Source organism: Oncorhynchus gorbuscha, unplaced genomic scaffold, assembly GCF_021184085.1.
Source record: "Oncorhynchus gorbuscha isolate QuinsamMale2020 ecotype Even-year unplaced genomic scaffold, OgorEven_v1.0 Un_scaffold_828, whole genome shotgun sequence".
NCBI lineage: Eukaryota > Metazoa > Chordata > Actinopteri > Salmoniformes > Salmonidae > Oncorhynchus > Oncorhynchus gorbuscha.
The window spans coordinates 142,543-159,947 of record NW_025745827.1 but is presented as its reverse complement, the minus strand read 5'-3'; the positions used below and the strand labels follow the sequence as shown (position 1 = coordinate 159,947).

At 45.1% G+C, this 17,405-nt stretch overlaps 2 protein-coding genes across 10 annotated transcripts in view; both read right to left on the bottom strand.

Annotated features, from left to right (window-relative positions):
* The window catches only part of LOC124020470 (proline-rich protein 5-like), a 184,094-nt gene that overhangs the window by 41,072 nt on the left and 125,617 nt on the right, over positions 1–17,405 (bottom strand). The window lies entirely within an intron of this gene.
* LOC124020473 (proline-rich protein 5-like) overlaps positions 1–17,405 on the bottom strand; it is a 32,979-nt gene that overhangs the window by 6,595 nt on the left and 8,979 nt on the right. For both annotated transcript variants that reach the window (XR_006836079.1, XM_046335719.1), the window contains exon 2: positions 12,708–12,812. Coding sequence is in view for 1 of the 2 variants with exons in the window: in XM_046335719.1 (XP_046191675.1) it covers positions 12,708–12,736 (29 nt within the window). In the remaining variant the exon portion in view is untranslated. The remainder of the gene's footprint in view (positions 1–12,707; positions 12,813–17,405) is intronic.

The window sequence follows — 17,405 nt, the reverse complement described above, 5'->3', positions numbered from 1 at the left end:
ACACACACACACACACACACACACACACACACACACACACACACACACACACACACACACACACACACACACACACACACACACACACACACACACACACACACACACACACACACACACACACACACACACTTCCTCTTTCCAGTGGTCCTTCTGTAGCTCAGTTGGTAGAGCATGGCGCTTGTAACGCTAGGGTAGTGGGTTCGATCCCCGGGACCACCCATACGTAGAATGTATGCACACATGACTGTAAGTCGCTTTGGATAAAAGCGTCTGCTAAATGGCATATATTATTATTATCAATTAAAATCAGCTCTTTTCACACCACACACACACACACACCTGTCTATAACAGACACATTAGCTAACTAGAGGGGGCAGGAAACTCTCCTTAACCTTTGTCTGTTCCCCCTCCTCTCAAAGCACCTCTGTGTTAGAGGTCTCCTCCTCTCACTGCCCTGTTCCTCTGTGTAGAGGTCTCCTCTTCTCACTGCCCTGTTCCTCTGTGTTAGAGGTCTCCTCCTCTCACTGCCCTGTTCCTCTGTGTTAGAGGTCTCCTCCTCTCACTGCCCTGTTCCTCTGTGTTAGAGGTCTCCTCCTCTCACTACCCTGGTCCTCTGTGTTAGAGGTCTCCTCCTCTCACTGCCCTGTTCCTCTGTGTTAGAGGTCTCCTCCTCTCACTGCCCTGTTCCTCTGTGTTAGAGGTCTCCTCCTCTCACTACCCTGTTCCTCTGTGTTAGAGGTCTCCTCCTCTCACTGCCCTGTTGCTCTGTGTTAGAGGTCTCCTCCTCTCACTGCCCTGGTCCTCTGTGTTAGAGGTCTCCTCCTCTCACTGCCCTGTTCCTCTGTGTTAGAGGTCTCCTCCTCTCACTGCCCTGTTGCTCTGTGTTAGAGGTCTCCTCCTCTCACTGCCCCGACAGGCAGGAACAATGGCGACAACCACAAATGGCAAGACTTCACAGCCCAGAGTTTGATGACTGTACACTACTGACCAACTACTGAGTGACTGACTGTACACTACTGACCAACTACTGAGTGACTGACTGTACACTACTGACCAACTACTGAGTGACTGACTGTACACTACTGACCAACTACTGAGTGACTGACTGTACACTACTGACCAACTACTGAGTGACTGACTGTACACCACTGACCAACTACTGCGTGACTGACTGTACACTACTGACCAACTACGGAGTGACTGACTGTACACTACTGACCAAGTACCTTGTGACTGACTGTACACTACTGACCAACTACGGAGTGACTGACTGTACACTACTGACCAACTACGGAGTGACTGACTGTACACTACTGACCAACTACGGAGTGACTGACTGTACACTACTGACCAAGTACCTTGTGACTGACTGTACACTACTGACCAACTACGGAGTGACTGACTGTACACCACTGACCAACTACTGCGTGACTGACTGTACACTACTGACCAACTACGGAGTGACTGACTGTACACTACTGACCAAGTACCTTGTGACTGACTGTACACTACTGACCAACTACGGAGTGACTGACTGTACACTACTGACCAACTACGGAGTGACTGACTGTACACTACTGACCAACTACGGAGTGACTGACTGTACACTACTGACCAACTACGGAGTGACTGACTGTACACTACTGACCAACTACGGAGTGACTGACTAACACAAGTTGATACTCATACTGTGAATGAACTGGTGTCACGGAGATTTAAAGTCACTCAAAAGCCTACAGTCATAAACCCATCAATCAAAAGACTGTAAATCTAACAGGAACAACTCAAACATAATCACTAGAAACAGCACTTACTCCAGTAAACAGATTGGTACATAGTATCCCCACTCCATGATGCAGCATTGATGTAGGACAGAGGTGAAGACAAACTACAGCCATCCAGACAGGACAGGGTTAAGTTTCACACTCCTCCCTCCCCCTCTCTATCCCCTCCCTCTCCTCTCACCTCCTTCTCTCTCCCCTCCTCTCTCCCCTCCTCCTCTCCCCCTCCTCCTCTCTATCCCCTCCTCTCTCCCCTCCTCCTCTCCCCTCCTCCTCTCTCTCCCCTCCTCTCTATCCCCTCTCTCTCCTCTCCCCTCCCCTCCTCCTCTCCCCTCATTCTCTCTCCCCTCCTCCTCTCTATCCCCTCTCTCTCCTCTCCCCTCCCCTCCTCCTCTCCTCTCACCTCCTTCTCTCTCCCTTCCTCCCCTCCTCCATATCCCCCCCCTCCTCTCCCCTCCCTCCTTCTCTCTCCCCTCTCCTCCAGACTGCACCAGCCAAACTAAGCCCTGTGAGGGCCAGTGAGTACCAGCTAACGATATACAAAGGATCTATTCAGCCCAGCCTGACGAAAGGGGAACGTTTTAAAGGTGACAAGCATATTTACTCTCCCTCTGTGTTCAGGAGAAGTGTGTGTGTGTGTGTGTGTGTGTGTGTGTGTGTGTGTGTGTGTGTGTGTGTGTGTGTGTGTGTGTGTGTGTGTGTGTGTGTGTGTGTGTGTGTGTGTGTGTGTGTGTGTGTGTGTGTGTGTGTGTGTGTGTGTGTGTGTGTGTGTGTGTGTGTGTGTGTTCGCCTGCATGTGGGCTAGATGCTAAGCATGCTGGGAGCTCTTTGAGGGTGCTCAGGGCTTTTTCCATTGGCCCTCCTCTGTCACCCTGCACTGTTTATTCACCAACAGGATATGTTCTCAAACAGGAAATTAAAATGAGTGTCCTTACATAGAAGTACAGGTAGAGGTTAAAGTGTTGCTACAGCTGCTTCTCTCACCCTGCACTGTTTATGACAACACTACAAGGCTATTTGTCTTCTATATAACTGTGAAACCTGTAGCATGTGGATACATTATTAACAAAACGTCAGGTAGCCTGCTACCTCCTGTCAAAAAAAAAGTCAAAATATTATCTCCTGTTTTGTATACGAGAGACGCAACCCATCTGGGCCGGTGTCGCCAGGGCTCAGTTCTACTCGGACTAGAACAGTCTAGAGTTTCAGACGGTCCAACATTCCTGAGTTTCCCACCGTCTGTATGTCTGCTCTGAGGAGATCATTAATAACCTCTTGAAGCTAGGAGGCACTATTTTTATGTTTGGAAAAATAACGTTCCCAAAGTAAACTGCCTATTTCTCAGGACCAGATGCTAGAATATGCATATAATTGACAGATTAGGATAGAAAACACTCTAAAGTTTCCAAAACTGTCAAAATATTGTCTGTGAGTATAACAGAACTGATATTGCAGGCGAAACCCTGAGATAAATCAAACCAGGAAATGGCTTCTATTTTGAAAACTCCATGTTCCATAGCCCCCCATTGCTCCATTTAAAGGGATATCAACCAGATTCATTTTCCTATAGCTTCCTCAAGGTGTCAACAGTATTCAGACATAGTTTCAGGCTTTTATTTTGAAAAATGAGCCAGAACGATAACATTGCGTCAATTGGTCACATGAGTTTCGCTCGCGCAACAGAGTTTGGATAGGCATTGCTTTTCCCTCTCCTACTGTGAAATACATTTGCGGTTGATAATTTATCAATTATATGTTGTTTTTTTTAAACCTGAGGATTGATTATAAAAAACGGTTGACATGTTTCTGTGGACATTATTGATATTATTTTGAATTTGTCTGCGTTGTCGTGAGCGCTCTATGCTGTGGATTTCTGAACATAATGCGCCAAACAAACAGAGGTATTTTGGATATAAAAATAATCTTTATGGAACAAAAGGAACATTTGTTGTGTAACTGGGAATCTCGTGAGTGAAAACATCTGAAGATCATCAAAGGTAAACGATTAATTTGATTGCTTTTCTGATTTTCGTGACCAAGCTACCTGATGCTAAGTGTACTTAATGTTTTGTCATGCGATCGATAAACTTATACAAACGCTTGGATTGCTTTCGCTGTAAAGCATAATTTCAAAATCTGAGACGACAGGTGGATTAACAAAACGCTAAGCTGTGTTTTAATAATAAAATATAATAAAAATACAATATTGCACTTGTGATTTCATGAATATGAATATTTTTAGTAATATTATTTGACTGAGGTGCTATGCTATTCAGCGGTTGCTGATGATAATTATCCCGCTTAAGGGATGGGTAGCGTCAATAATTAACATCACCAACCTCAGCCTCCAAGACACACACACACACACACACACACACACACACACACACACACACACACACACACACACACACACACACACACACACACACACACACACACACACACACACACACCATGACGCTTCCGTCCCTCCCGCTGTCCTGGACGAGCCCCTGGAATGTGGTCTCATTTGAAATGTAATCAGGGAGACTTGTGTTTCTGTCTTGGACTCTGACGGCGATTACAGATCATCTATCTTACTAATCGATGTATTTGTGTTGAATACGAGGCCTGTCCTGGACGAGCCCCTGGCTGTAGACCAACATCACCCATTAACCTGGTTAAGAATGTCTGTTTCTCTATGATGTCACTACTCCTTCAAGTCTTTGAACCACACACACACACACACACACACACACACACACACACACACACACACACACACACACACACACACACACACACACACACACACACACACACACACACACACACACACACACACACACACACACACACACCTCAGTTGTTATGCTTAATATAAAGGCAGTTGAGAAGCTAACGAAGTATCCCTGACTCCACACATTCTCTGTAATGTGATTTAGTGGTGCTGGGTAAAAACTCACTGCTGTCTACACACCAGCTATACAGGGACACACCTGACATAGTTACAGGCCCTTCAGCCTTCAAACATTACCATCTGACATTTATGAAGTTCTTATTTGTCCCGGAAACTTCCCCCAGAGAGAGGGAGGGAGAACGAGAGGGCGAGAGTAGACAGGAAGATATAGGGAGCGAGAGAGAGACAGAGAGATGGTCAAGACAGAGAAAGAGAGAGACACAGAGAGAAGGTGGAGAAAGAGAGAGACACAGAGAGAAGGTGGAGAAAGAGAGAGACACAGAGAGAGAGAGTTGAGACGGAGAAAGAGAGAGACACAGAGAGAAGGTGGAGAAAGAGAGAGACAGAGCGAGAGTCAAGACGGAGAAAGAGAGAGACACAGAGAGAGAGTCAAGACGGAGAAAGAGAGAGACAGAGAGAAGGTGGAGAAAGAGAGAGACACAGAGAGAAGGTGGAGAAAGAGAGACACAGAGAGAAGGTGGAGAAAGAGAGAGACACAGAGAGAGAGTCAAGACGGAGAAAGAGAGAGACACAGAGAGAGAGTCAAGACGGAGAAAGAGAGAGACAGAGAGAAGGTGGAAAAAGAGAGACACAGAGATGGTGGAGAAAGAGAGAGACACAGAGAGAGAGTCAAGACGGAGAAAGAGAGAGACACAGAGAGAGAGTCAAGACGGAGAAAGTGAGAGACAGAGAGAAGGTGGAGAAAGAGAGAGACACAGAGAGAAGGTGGAGAAAGAGAGAGACACAGAGAGAAGGTGGAGAAAGAGAGAGACACAGAGAGAGAGTCAAGACGGAGAAAGAGAGAGACAGAGAGAAGGTGGAAAAAGAGAGAGACACAGAGAGAAGGTGGAGAAAGAGAGAGACACAGAGAGAAGGTGGAGAAAGAGAGAGACACAGAGAGAGAGTCAAGACGGAGAAAGAGAGAGACAGAGAGAAGGTGGAAAAAGAGAGAGACACAGAGAGATGGGCAAGACAGAGAAAGAGAGACACAGGGAGACAGAAAGAGAGAGAGACAGAAGACCCAACTAAATCCTGAGAAAACAAAAATATAATTACTTGACACATTGGAATGAATTTACCAAAAAAACAGAGCAAGCTGGAATGCTACTTGGCAGAATACCTGACCACTGGGACTGACCCAAAATTAAGGAAAGCTTTGACTATGTACAGACTCAGTGAGCAAAGCCTTGCTATTGAGAAAGGCCGCCGTAGGCAGACATGGCTCTCAAGAGGAGACAGGCTATGTGCTCACTGCCCACAAAATGAGGTGGAAACTGAGCTGCACTTCCTAACCTCCTGCCCAATGTATGACCATTAGAGACACATATTTCACCCAGATTACACAGATCCACAAAGAATTACAAAACAAATACAATTTTGATAAACTCCCATATCTACTGGGTGAAATACCACAGTGTGACATCACAGCAGCAAGATTAGTGACCTGTTGCCACAAGAAAAGGTCAACCAGTGAAGAACAAACACCATTGTAAATACAACCCATATTTATATGTATTTATTTTCCCTTTTGCACATTGAAATGTGTTTATTACTTTGAAACTTGTGAGTGTAATGTTTACTGTTCATTTTTTGTTCATTTCACTTTTGTTTATCCATTTCACTTCCTTTGGCAATGTAAACATGTTTCCCATGTCAACAAAGGCTCTTGAATTGACTTGAGAGACACAGAGACAGAGAAACAGAGAGAGGGAGAGAGAGAGAGGGGGAGAGGGAGAGAAACAGAGAGATGGAGGGAGAGGGAGAGAAACAGAGAGAGAGGGAGAGGGAGAGAAACAGAGAGAGAGGGAGAGGGAGAGAAACAGAGAGAGAGGGAGAGGGAGAGGGAGAGAAACAGAGAGAGAGGGAGAGGGAGAGAAACAGAGAGATGGAGAGGGAGAGAAACAGAGAGAGAGGGAGAGGAAGAGGGAGAGAAATAGAGAGAGAGGGAGATGGAGAGGGAGAGAAACAGAGAGAGAGGGAGAGGGAGAGAAACAGAGAGATGGAGCGAGGGAGAGAGAGAGAAACAGAGAGGGAGAGAGAGAGAGAGAGAGAGAGAGAGAGAGAGGGAGAGGGAGAGAAACAGAGAGAGGGAGAGAGAGAGAGAAAAACAGAGAAACAGGAAGAGTCAGAGAGAGACAGAGAGAGACAGAGAGAAACAGAGAGAGGGAGAGAGAGAGAGAAAAACAGAGAAACAGGAAGAGTCAGAGAGAGACAGAGAGAGACAGAGAGAGACAGAGAGAGAAAGATGCGGGATAACAGAGAGTCTTGAGGTAGTGTAGAGAATAGATCAGTACCTGGGCCAGGATAGAATATAGGTAGGTCGGAGAAGGTTTGTATGGGAGATCGGTAACATACGTTTTGAGAGAGGTAAGAGAATGTTTGTATGGGAGATCGGTAGGAGAAGGTTTGTACGGGAGATCGGTAAGAGAAGGTTTGTGTAGGAGATAGGTAGGAGAAGGTTTGTACGGGAGATAGGGAAGAGAAGGTTTGTGTAGGAGATAGGTAGGAGAAGGTTTGTACGGGAGATAGGGAAGAGTAGGTTTGAGATAGGTAAGAGAAAGTGTGTACGGAGATAGGTAAGAGAAGGTTTTTGTATGGGAGATCGGTAAGAGAAGGTTTTTGTATGGAGATCGGTAGGAGAAGGTTTTTGTATGGAGAACGGTAGGAGAAGGTTTTTGTATGGAGATCGGTAGGAGAAGGTTTTCGTATGGGAGATCGGTAGGAGAAGGTTTTTGTATGGAGATCGGTAGGAGAAGGTTTTTGTATGGAGATCGGTAGGAGAAGGTTTTCGTATGGGAGATCGGTAGGAGAAGGTTTTTGTATGGAGATCGGTAGGAGAAGGTTTTTGTATGGAGAACGGTAGAAGGTTTTTGTATGGAGAACGGTAGAAGGTTTTTGTATGGAGAACGGTAGAAGGTTTTTGTATGGAGATCGGTAGGAGAAGGTTTGTATGGAGATCGGTAGGAGAAGGTTTGTATGGGAGATCGGTAGGAGAAGGTTTGTTTGGAGATCGGTAGGAGAAGGTTTGTATGGAGATCGGTAGGAGAAGGTTTGTATGGAGATCGGTAGGAGAAGGTTTGTATGGAGATCGGTAGGAGAAGGTTTGTACGGGAGATCGGTAAGAGAAGGTTTGTGTAGGAGATCGGTAGGAGAAGGTTTGTATGGAGATCGGTAGGAGAAGGTTTGTATGGAGATCGGTAGGAGAAGGTTTGTATGGAGATCGGTAGGAGAAGGTTTGTATGGGAGATCGGTAGGAGAAGGTTTGTTTGGAGATCGGTAGGAGAAGGTTTGTATGGAGATCGGTAGGAGAAGGTTTGTATGGAGATCGGTAGGAGAAGGTTTGTATGGAGATCGGTAGGAGAAGGTTTGTACGGGAGATCGGTAAGAGAAGGTTTGTACGGGAGATCGGTAAGAGAAGGTTTGTGTAGGAGATCGGTAGGAGAAGGTTTGTATGGAGATCGGTAGGAGAAGGTTTGTATGGAGATCGGTAGGAGAAGGTTTGTATGGAGATCGGTAGGAGAAGGTTTGTATGGAGATCGGTAGGAGAAGGTTTGTATGGAGATCGGTAGGAGAAGGTTTGTATGGAGATCGGTAGGAGAAGGTTTGTATGGAGATCGGTAGGAGAAGGTTTGTATGGAGATCGGTAGGAGAAGGTTTGTATGGAGATCGGTAGGAGAAGGTTTGTATGGAGATCGGTAGGAGAAGGTTTGTATGGAGATCGGTAGGAGAAGGTTTGTATGGAGATCGGTAGGAGAAGGTTTGTATGGAGATCGGTAGGAGAAGGTTTGTATGGAGATCGGTAGGAGAAGGTTTGTATGGAGATCGGTAGGAGAAGGTTTGTATGGAGATCGGTAGGAGAAGGTTTGTATGGAGATCGGTAGGAGAAGGTTTGTATGGAGATCGGTAGGAGAAGGTTTGTATGGAGATCGGTAGGAGAAGGTTTGTATGGAGATCGGTAGGAGAAGGTTTGTATGGAGATCGGTAGGAGAAGGTTTGTATGGAGATCGGTAGGAGAAGGTTTGTATGGAGATCGGTAGGAGAAGGTTTGTATGGGAGATCGGTAGGAGAAGGTTTGTATGGAGATCGGTAGGAGAAGGTTTGTATGGAGATCGGTAGGAGAAGGTTTGTATGGAGATCGGTAGGAGAAGGTTTGTATGGGAGATCGGTAGGAGAAGGTTTGTATGGAGATCGGTAGGAGAAGGTTTGTATGGAGATCGGTAGGAGAAGGTTTGTATGGAGATCGGTAGGAGAAGGTTTGTATGGAGATCGGTAGGAGAAGGTTTGTATGGAGATCGGTAGGAGAAGGTTTGTATGGAGATCGGTAGGAGAAGGTTTGTATGGAGATCGGTAGGAGAAGGTTTGTATGGAGATGGTAGGAGAAGGTTTGTATGGAGATCGGTAGGAGAAGGTTTGTATGGAGATCGGTAGGAGAAGGTTTGTATGGAGATCGGTAGGAGAAGGTTTGTATGGAGATCGGTAGGAGAAGGTTTGTATGGAGATCGGTAGGAGAAGGTTTGTATGGGAGATCGGTAGGAGAAGGTTTGTATGGAGATCGGTAGGAGAAGGTTTGTATGGAGATCGGTAGGAGAAGGTTTGTATGGAGATCGGTAGGAGAAGGTTTGTATGGAGATCGGTAGGAGAAGGTTTGTATGGGAGATCGGTAGGAGAAGGTTTGTATGGAGATCGGTAGGAGAAGGTTTGTATGGGAGATCGGTAGGAGAAGGTTTGTATGGAGATCGGTAGGAGAAGGTTTGTATGGAGATCGGTAGGAGAAGGTTTGTATGGAGATCGGTAGGAGAAGGTTTGTATGGAGATCGGTAGGAGAAGGTTTGTATGGAGATCGGTAGGAGAAGGTTTGTATGGAGATCGGTAGGAGAAGGTTTGTATGGAGATCGGTAGGAGAAGGTTTGTATGGAGATCGGTAGGAGAAGGTTTGTATGGAGATCGGTAGGAGAAGGTTTGTATGGAGATCGGTAGGAGAAGGTCTGTATGGAGATCGGTAGGAGAAGGTCTCTGAATTAGAGAGGTGCGGTGGGCTTTACAGTTGTGATACACCCCTGAATGGAGGGAAATACTGACACGCAACATCAGAGACGAAATTAAACTTAGGACATTTACCTGTACTGTTTGCATGGTGATATCATTGTAATGTAGGTCTTATTGGGGAGATAGGCCATGTTGATATCATGGGATTGTAGGTCTTATTGGGGAGATAGGCCATGTTGATATCATTTTAATGTAGGCCTTATTGGGGAGATAGGCCATGTTGAGATGTAGTTCCATGTTGAGATGTAGTTCCTAACTTGTTTGACAAAATTTGTACAGATTTTCTGAGGGGACCCTACATGGGGCCCTGACCCCAAGTTTGGTAACCACTGTACTAACCCCTCTTTCTGTGTCCACTTCCTCCTGCATGCATTGCAGCCTCACCACTGAGCACCACATCACTATCTGTCTCAGTAGCCTACCCTCTGTAAAGAAAGTATTTTTCTGCTCCGTTTAACGTTAGCTTCTCACTTCATCCTTCTGGTTCAGTAATACCAGCCAGGTTCAGTAATACGCCAGGCTTCTCACTTCATCCTTCTGGTTCAGTAATACCAGCCAGACGTTGGCTTCTCACTTCATCCTTCTGGTTCAGTAATACCAGCCAGACGTTGGCTTCTCACTTCATCCTTCTGGTTCAGTAATACCAGCCAGACGTTGGCTTCTCACTTCATCCTTCTGGTTCAGTAATACCAGCCAGACGTTGGCTTCTCACTTCATCCTTCTGGTTCAGTAATACCAGCCAGACGTTAGCTTCTCACTTCATCCTTCTGGTTCAGTAATACCAGCCAGACGTTGGCTTCTCACTTCATCCTTCTGGTTCAGTAATACCAGCCAGACGTTAGCTTCTCACTTCATCCTTCTGGTTCAGTAATACCAGCCAGACGTTGGCTTCTCACTTCATCCTTCTGGTTCAGTAATACCAGCCAGACGTTGGCTTCTCACTTCATCCTTCTGGTTCAGTAATACCAGCCAGACGTTGGCTTCTCACTTCATCCTTCTGGTTCAGTAATACCAGCCAGACGTTGGCTTCTCACTTCATCCTTCTGGTTCAGTAATACCAGCCAGACGTTAGCTTCTCACTTCATCCTTCTGGTTCAGTAATACCAGCCAGACGTTGGCTTCTCACTTCATCCTTCTGGTTCAGTAATACCAGCCAGACGTTTTCTCAACCAGCCAGACGTTCACTTCATCCTTCTGGTTCAGTAATACCAGCCAGATGTTAGCTTCTCACTTCATCCTTCTGGTTCAGTAATACCAGCCAGACGTTGGCTTCTCACTTCATCCTTCTGGTTCAGTAATACCAGCCAGACGTTAGCTTCTCACTTCATCCTTCTGGTTCAGTAATACCAGCCAGACGTTAGCTTCTCACTTCATCCTTCTGGTTCAGTAATACCAGCCAGACGTTGGCTTCTCACTTCATCCTTCTGGTTCAGTAATACCAGCCAGACGTTAGCTTCTCACTTCATCCTTCTGGTTCAGTAATACCAGCCAGACGTTGGCTTCTCACTTCATCCTTCTGGTTCAGTAATACCAGCCAGAGCACTTCAACACTAGAAGTCTCTGCAGGCAGCTAGACACCTGACTGACATGTCTATTTGCGACTATGTACCAATTGTGCACTCGTGAGTCAGTGTTTGTTTGTTTGGGTGGGTAGGTGGGTGGGTGGGTGTTTGTTTGTTTGGGTGGGTGGGTGGGTGTTTGTTTGTTTGGGTGGGTGGGTGGGTGGGTGTCTGTCTGTCTGTTTGGGTGGGTGGGTGGGTGTCTGTTTGGGTGGGTGGGTGGGTGTCTGTTTGGGTGGGTGGGTGGGTGTCTGTTTGGGTGGGTGGGTGTCTGTTTGGGTGGGTGGGTGGGTGGGTGTCTGTAGACACGGAAGGAGTCACTGGACAGTTTTAAAATTGCCGCAAACACACTGTCAGCAGCCTCTAGTTGCCTCGTTGAGCCGACTGGACGCTTCGGTAGTTCAGTTCACGTCTCAGTCCTGTGGAGGGCGGAGTTAGCCATTTGACTCTGGGGAACCAATCAGGAGGAGGCAGGAGAACGTAACGAACAAAGCAGTGTTTATGATTCCTCTCGTTCTCAAAGAGGCCGGCGCGATGACAACTCAGTTGAAGCGCTGGGAGCAATATTTACATGTTGACCTGTAATGGATTTTTTCTTTATTATGAACAAAATATATAGTTTCTCAATAAAAAAATCTCATTAGGAGAAATTCCAGAGATCCAGACCTCAGTGTCCACATATGTAGTTACGACACTGACCCCACCCTCCCTACTGGAACACTGGTGAATCTAAATGGTCTGTGTCTGTCTGTGTGTCTGTCTGTGTGTCTGTCTGTGTGTCTGTGTGTGTGTGTCTGTCTGTGTGTCTGTCTGTGTGTCTGTCTGTGTGTCTGTGTCTCTGTCTGTCTGTGTGTGTCTGTGTCTGTGTCTGTGTGTGTGTGTGTCTGTGTCTCTGTCTGTCTGTGTGTGTGTCTGTGTCTGTGTGTGTGTGTGTGTCTGTGTGTCTGTGTGTGTGTCTGTGTGTCTGTGTGTGTGTCTGTCTGTGTCTGTGTGTGTGTCTGTGTGTCTGTGTGTGTGTCTGTGTGTCTGTGTGTGTGTCTGTCTGTGTCTGTGTCTGTGTCTGTGTCTGTGTCTGTGTGTCTGTCTGTGTGTGTGTCTGTGTGTCTGTGTGTCTGTGTGTCTGTGTGTCTGTGTGTCTGTCTGTCTGTCTGTCTGTCTGTCTGTCTGTCTGTCTGTGTGTGTGTCTGTGTGTGTGTCTGTCTGTGTGTGTGTGTGTCTGTGTGTGTGTGTGTGTGTGTGTGTGTGTGTGTGTGTGTGTGTGTGTGTGTGTGTGTGTGTGTGTGTGTGTGTGTGTGTGTGTGTGTGTGTGTGTGTGTGTGTGTGTGTGTGTGTGTGTGTGTGTACGGAGAGAGGGGCAGTGACTTGTGGTCTCTCACCTCCTAAAGGAATGGGTGCGTTCTTCCATCCGAGGTGAGGGGTCAAAGGTGAGGGGTGGGGGTCAGAGACTGAACTTGACCTAGGGACCGGTGTCCAGCCAGCATCTTTCACAAACAACAAGAAAGCACACCAGTCACAGTTCAGAACATGCTCTATCCATAGAGTTGGTTAGAGGACTCAAAGTGGATATAACCTGTTTTAACATGGACAGTTCAGAACATGCTCTATCCATAGAGTTGGTTAGAGGACTCAAAGTGGATATAACCTGTTTTAACACGGACAGTTCAGAACATGCTCTATCCATAGAGTTGGTTAGAGGACTCAAAGTGGATATAACCTGTTTTAACACGGACAGTTCAGAACATGCTCTATCCATAGAGTTGGTTAGAGGACTCAAAGTGGATATAACCTGTTTTAACACGGACAGTTCAGAACATGCTCTATCCATAGAGTTGGTTAGAGGACTCAAAGTGGATATAACCTGTTTTAACACGGACAGTTCAGAACATGCTCTATCCATAGAGATGGTTAGAGGACTCAACGTGGATATAACCTGTTTTAACACGGACAGTTCAGAACATGCTCTATCCATAGAGTTGGTTAGAGGACTCAAAGTGGATATAACCTGTTTTAACACGGACAGTTCAGAACATGCTCTATCCATAGAGTTGGTTAGAGGACTCAAAGTGGATATAACCTGTTTTAACACGGACAGTTCAGAACATGCTCTATCCATAGAGTTGGTTAGAGGACTCAAAGTGGATATAACCTGTTTTAACACGGACAGTTCAGAACATGCTCTATCCATAGAGATGGTTAGAGGACTCAACGTGGATATAACCTGTTTTAACACGGACAGTTCAGAACATGCTCTATCCATAGAGATGGTTAGAGGACTCAACGTGGATATAACCTGTTTTAACACGGACAGTTCAGAACATGCTCTATCCATAGAGATGGTTAGAGGACTCAACGTGGATATAACCTGTTTTAACACGGACAGTTCAGAACATGCTCTATCCATAGAGATGGTTAGAGGACTCAAAGTGGATATAACCTGTTTTAACACGGACAGTTCAGAACATGCTCTATCCATAGAGATGGTTAGAGGACTCAACGTGGATATAACCTGTTTTAACACGGACAGTTCAGAACATGCTCTATCCATAGAGTTGGTTAGAGGACTCAAAGTGGATATAACCTGTTTTAACACGGACAGTTCAGAACATGCTCTATCCATAGAGTTGGTTAGAGGACTCAAAGTGGATATAACCTGTTTTAACACGGACAGTTCAGAACATGCTCTATCCATAGAGTTGGTTAGAGGACTCAAAGTGGATATAACCTGTTTTAACACGGACAGTTCAGAACATGCTCTATCCATAGAGTTGGTTAGAGGACTCAAAGTGGATATAACCTGTTTTAACACGGACAGTTCAGAACATGCTCTATCCATAGAGATGGTTAGAGGACTCAACGTGGATATAACCTGTTTTAACACGGACAGTTCAGAACATGCTCTATCCATAGAGTTGGTTAGAGGACTCAAAGTGGATATAACCTGTTTTAACACGGACAGTTCAGAACATGCTCTATCCATAGAGTTGGTTAGAGGACTCAAAGTGGATATAACCTGTTTTAACACGGACAGTTCAGAACATGCTCTATCCATAGAGTTGGTTAGAGGACTCAAAGTGGATATAACCTGTTTTAACACGGACAGTTCAGAACATGCTCTATCCATAGAGATGGTTAGAGGACTCAACGTGGATATAACCTGTTTTAACACGGACAGTTCAGAACATGCTCTATCCATAGAGTTGGTTAGAGGACTCAAAGTGGATATAACCTGTTTTAACACGGACAGTTCAGAACATGCTCTATCCATAGAGTTGGTTAGAGGACTCAAAGTGGATATAACCTGTTTTAACACGGACAGTTCAGAACATGCTCTATCCATAGAGTTGGTTAGAGGACTCAAAGTGGATATAACCTGTTTTAACACGGACAGTTCAGAACATGCTCTATCCATAGAGATGGTTAGAGGACTCAACGTGGATATAACCTGTTTTAACATGGACAGTTCAGAACATGCTCTATCCATAGAGATGGTTAGAGGACTCAACGTGGATATAACCTGTTTTAACACGGACAGTTCAGAACATGCTCTATCCATAGAGATGGTTAGAGGACTCAACGTGGATATAACCTGTTTTAACATGGACAGTTCAGAACATGCTCTATCCATAGAGATGGTTAGAGGACTCAAAGTGGATATAACCTGTTTTAACACGGACAGTTCAGAACATGCTCTATCCATAGAGATGGTTAGAGGACTCAACGTGGATATAACCTGTTTTAACACGGACAGTTCAGAACATGCTCTATCCATAGAGTTGGTTAGAGGACTCAAAGTGGATATAACCTGTTTTAACACGGACAGTTCAGAACATGCTCTATCCATAGAGTTGGTTAGAGGACTCAAAGTGGATATAACCTGTTTTAACACGGACAGTTCAGAACATGCTCTATCCATAGAGTTGGTTAGAGGACTCAAAGTGGATATAACCTGTTTTAACACGGACAGTTCAGAACATGCTCTATCCATAGAGATGGTTAGAGGACTCAACGTGGATATAACCTGTTTTAACATGGACAGTTCAGAACATGCTCTATCCATAGAGATGGTTAGAGGACTCAACGTGGATATAACCTGTTTTAACACGGACAGTTCAGAACATGCTCTATCCATAGAGATGGTTAGAGGACTCAACGTGGATATAACCTGTTTTAACATGGACAGTTCAGAACATGCTCTATCCATAGAGATGGTTAGAGGACTCAACTAGAATATAACCTGTTTTAACACGGACAGTTCAGAACATGCTCTATCCATAGAGATGGTTAGAGGACTCAACTAGAATATAACCTGTTTTAACACGGACAGTTCAGAACATGCTCTATCCATAGAGTTGGTTAGAGGACTCAAAGTGGATATAACCTGTTTTAACACGGACAGTTCAGAACATGCTCTATCCATAGAGATGGTTAGAGGACTCAACGTGGATATAACCTGTTTTAACACGGACAGTTCAGAACATGCTCTATCCATAGAGATGGTTAGAGGACTCAACGTGGATATAACCTGTTTTAACATGGACAGTTCAGAACATGCTCTATCCATAGAGATGGTTAGAGGACTCAACGTGGATATAACCTGTTTTAACACGGACAGTTCAGAACATGCTCTATCCATAGAGATGGTTAGAGGACTCAACGTGGATATAACCTGTTTTAACATGGACAGTTCAGAACATGCTCTATCCATAGAGATGGTTAGAGGACTCAACTAGAATATAACCTGTTTTAACATGCTCTATCCATAGAGTTGGTTAGAGGACTCAACTAGGATATAACCTGTTTTAACACGGACAGTTCAGAACATGCTCTATCCATAGAGTTGGTTAGAGGACTCAACGTGGATATAACCTGTTTTAACATGGACAGTTCAGAACATGCTCTATCCATAGAGATGGTTAGAGGACTCAACGTGGATATAACCTGTTTTAACATGGACAGTTCAGAACATGCTCTATCCATAGAGATGGTTAGAGGACTCAACGTGGATATAACCTGTTTTAACATGGACAGTTCAGAACATGCTCTATCCATAGAGATGTTTAGAGGACTCAACGTGGATATAACCTGTTTTAACATGGACAGTTCAGAACATGCTCTATCCATAGAGATGGTTAGAGGACTCAACGTGGATCTAACCTGTTTTAACATGGACAGTTCAGAACATGCTCTATCCATAGAGATGGTTAGAGGACTCAACTAGGATATAACCTGTTTTAACACGGACAGTTCAGAACATGCTCTATCCATAGAGATGGTTAGAGGACTCAACTAGGATATAACCTGTTTTAACACAGACATTGCCACTGAGGGCTTACACCATTGTAAAGTAGTCAACTGGGTGGGGATTCCTATGGGTTGGGAGCGATCAGCCACTTATCAGAGCATTCAAATTGGGTGTTATGGTTTATAAATGGCTTTAAGCTATATCACCGCCATCTAGTGGCCAAAATAAATGAATGACACCCAGGATTTGGTTCAGGACTCCAGTACTGTAGGTGGCAGTAAATAAACAATATTAGCTTTTCACTTTTTTCAAACACAAAATAAGAAGAAAATGTACAACTTTAAAATGGAGATGGCCCATGCTGTCAGATGCCATAAGGGCACAGACACAAAGTTGAGATGTCTTTCCATCTCTATGGTTCTCAGTCTCCAATGCATTTCTTTACATCAACTCTTCAATCCAAAGTTATTCTGTTATTTCACGCATTGTATTAAACTTTTCCTATTAATGTCTTCCCATAGTCGCCTCATCTCAACTCTGATTTATATACTGCACACTTCTATGTACATATGACTTCATTCAACAATAACCCACAGAGGGCAAACATGTACCAAGGCCTCTTCCCCTGTTGCACTATCATTCACCCAGCACTGCAAGAGGAAAACAAATGACCACGTCACAGTAGGGAACTGACAGTTGGTTAGCGTGCGACGCTCTCAGAGATCCAACAGTTGGTTAGCGTGCGACGCTCTCAGAGATCCAACAGTTGGTTAGCGTGCGACGCTCTCAGAGATCCAACAGTTGGTTAGCGTGCGACGCTCTCAGAGATCCA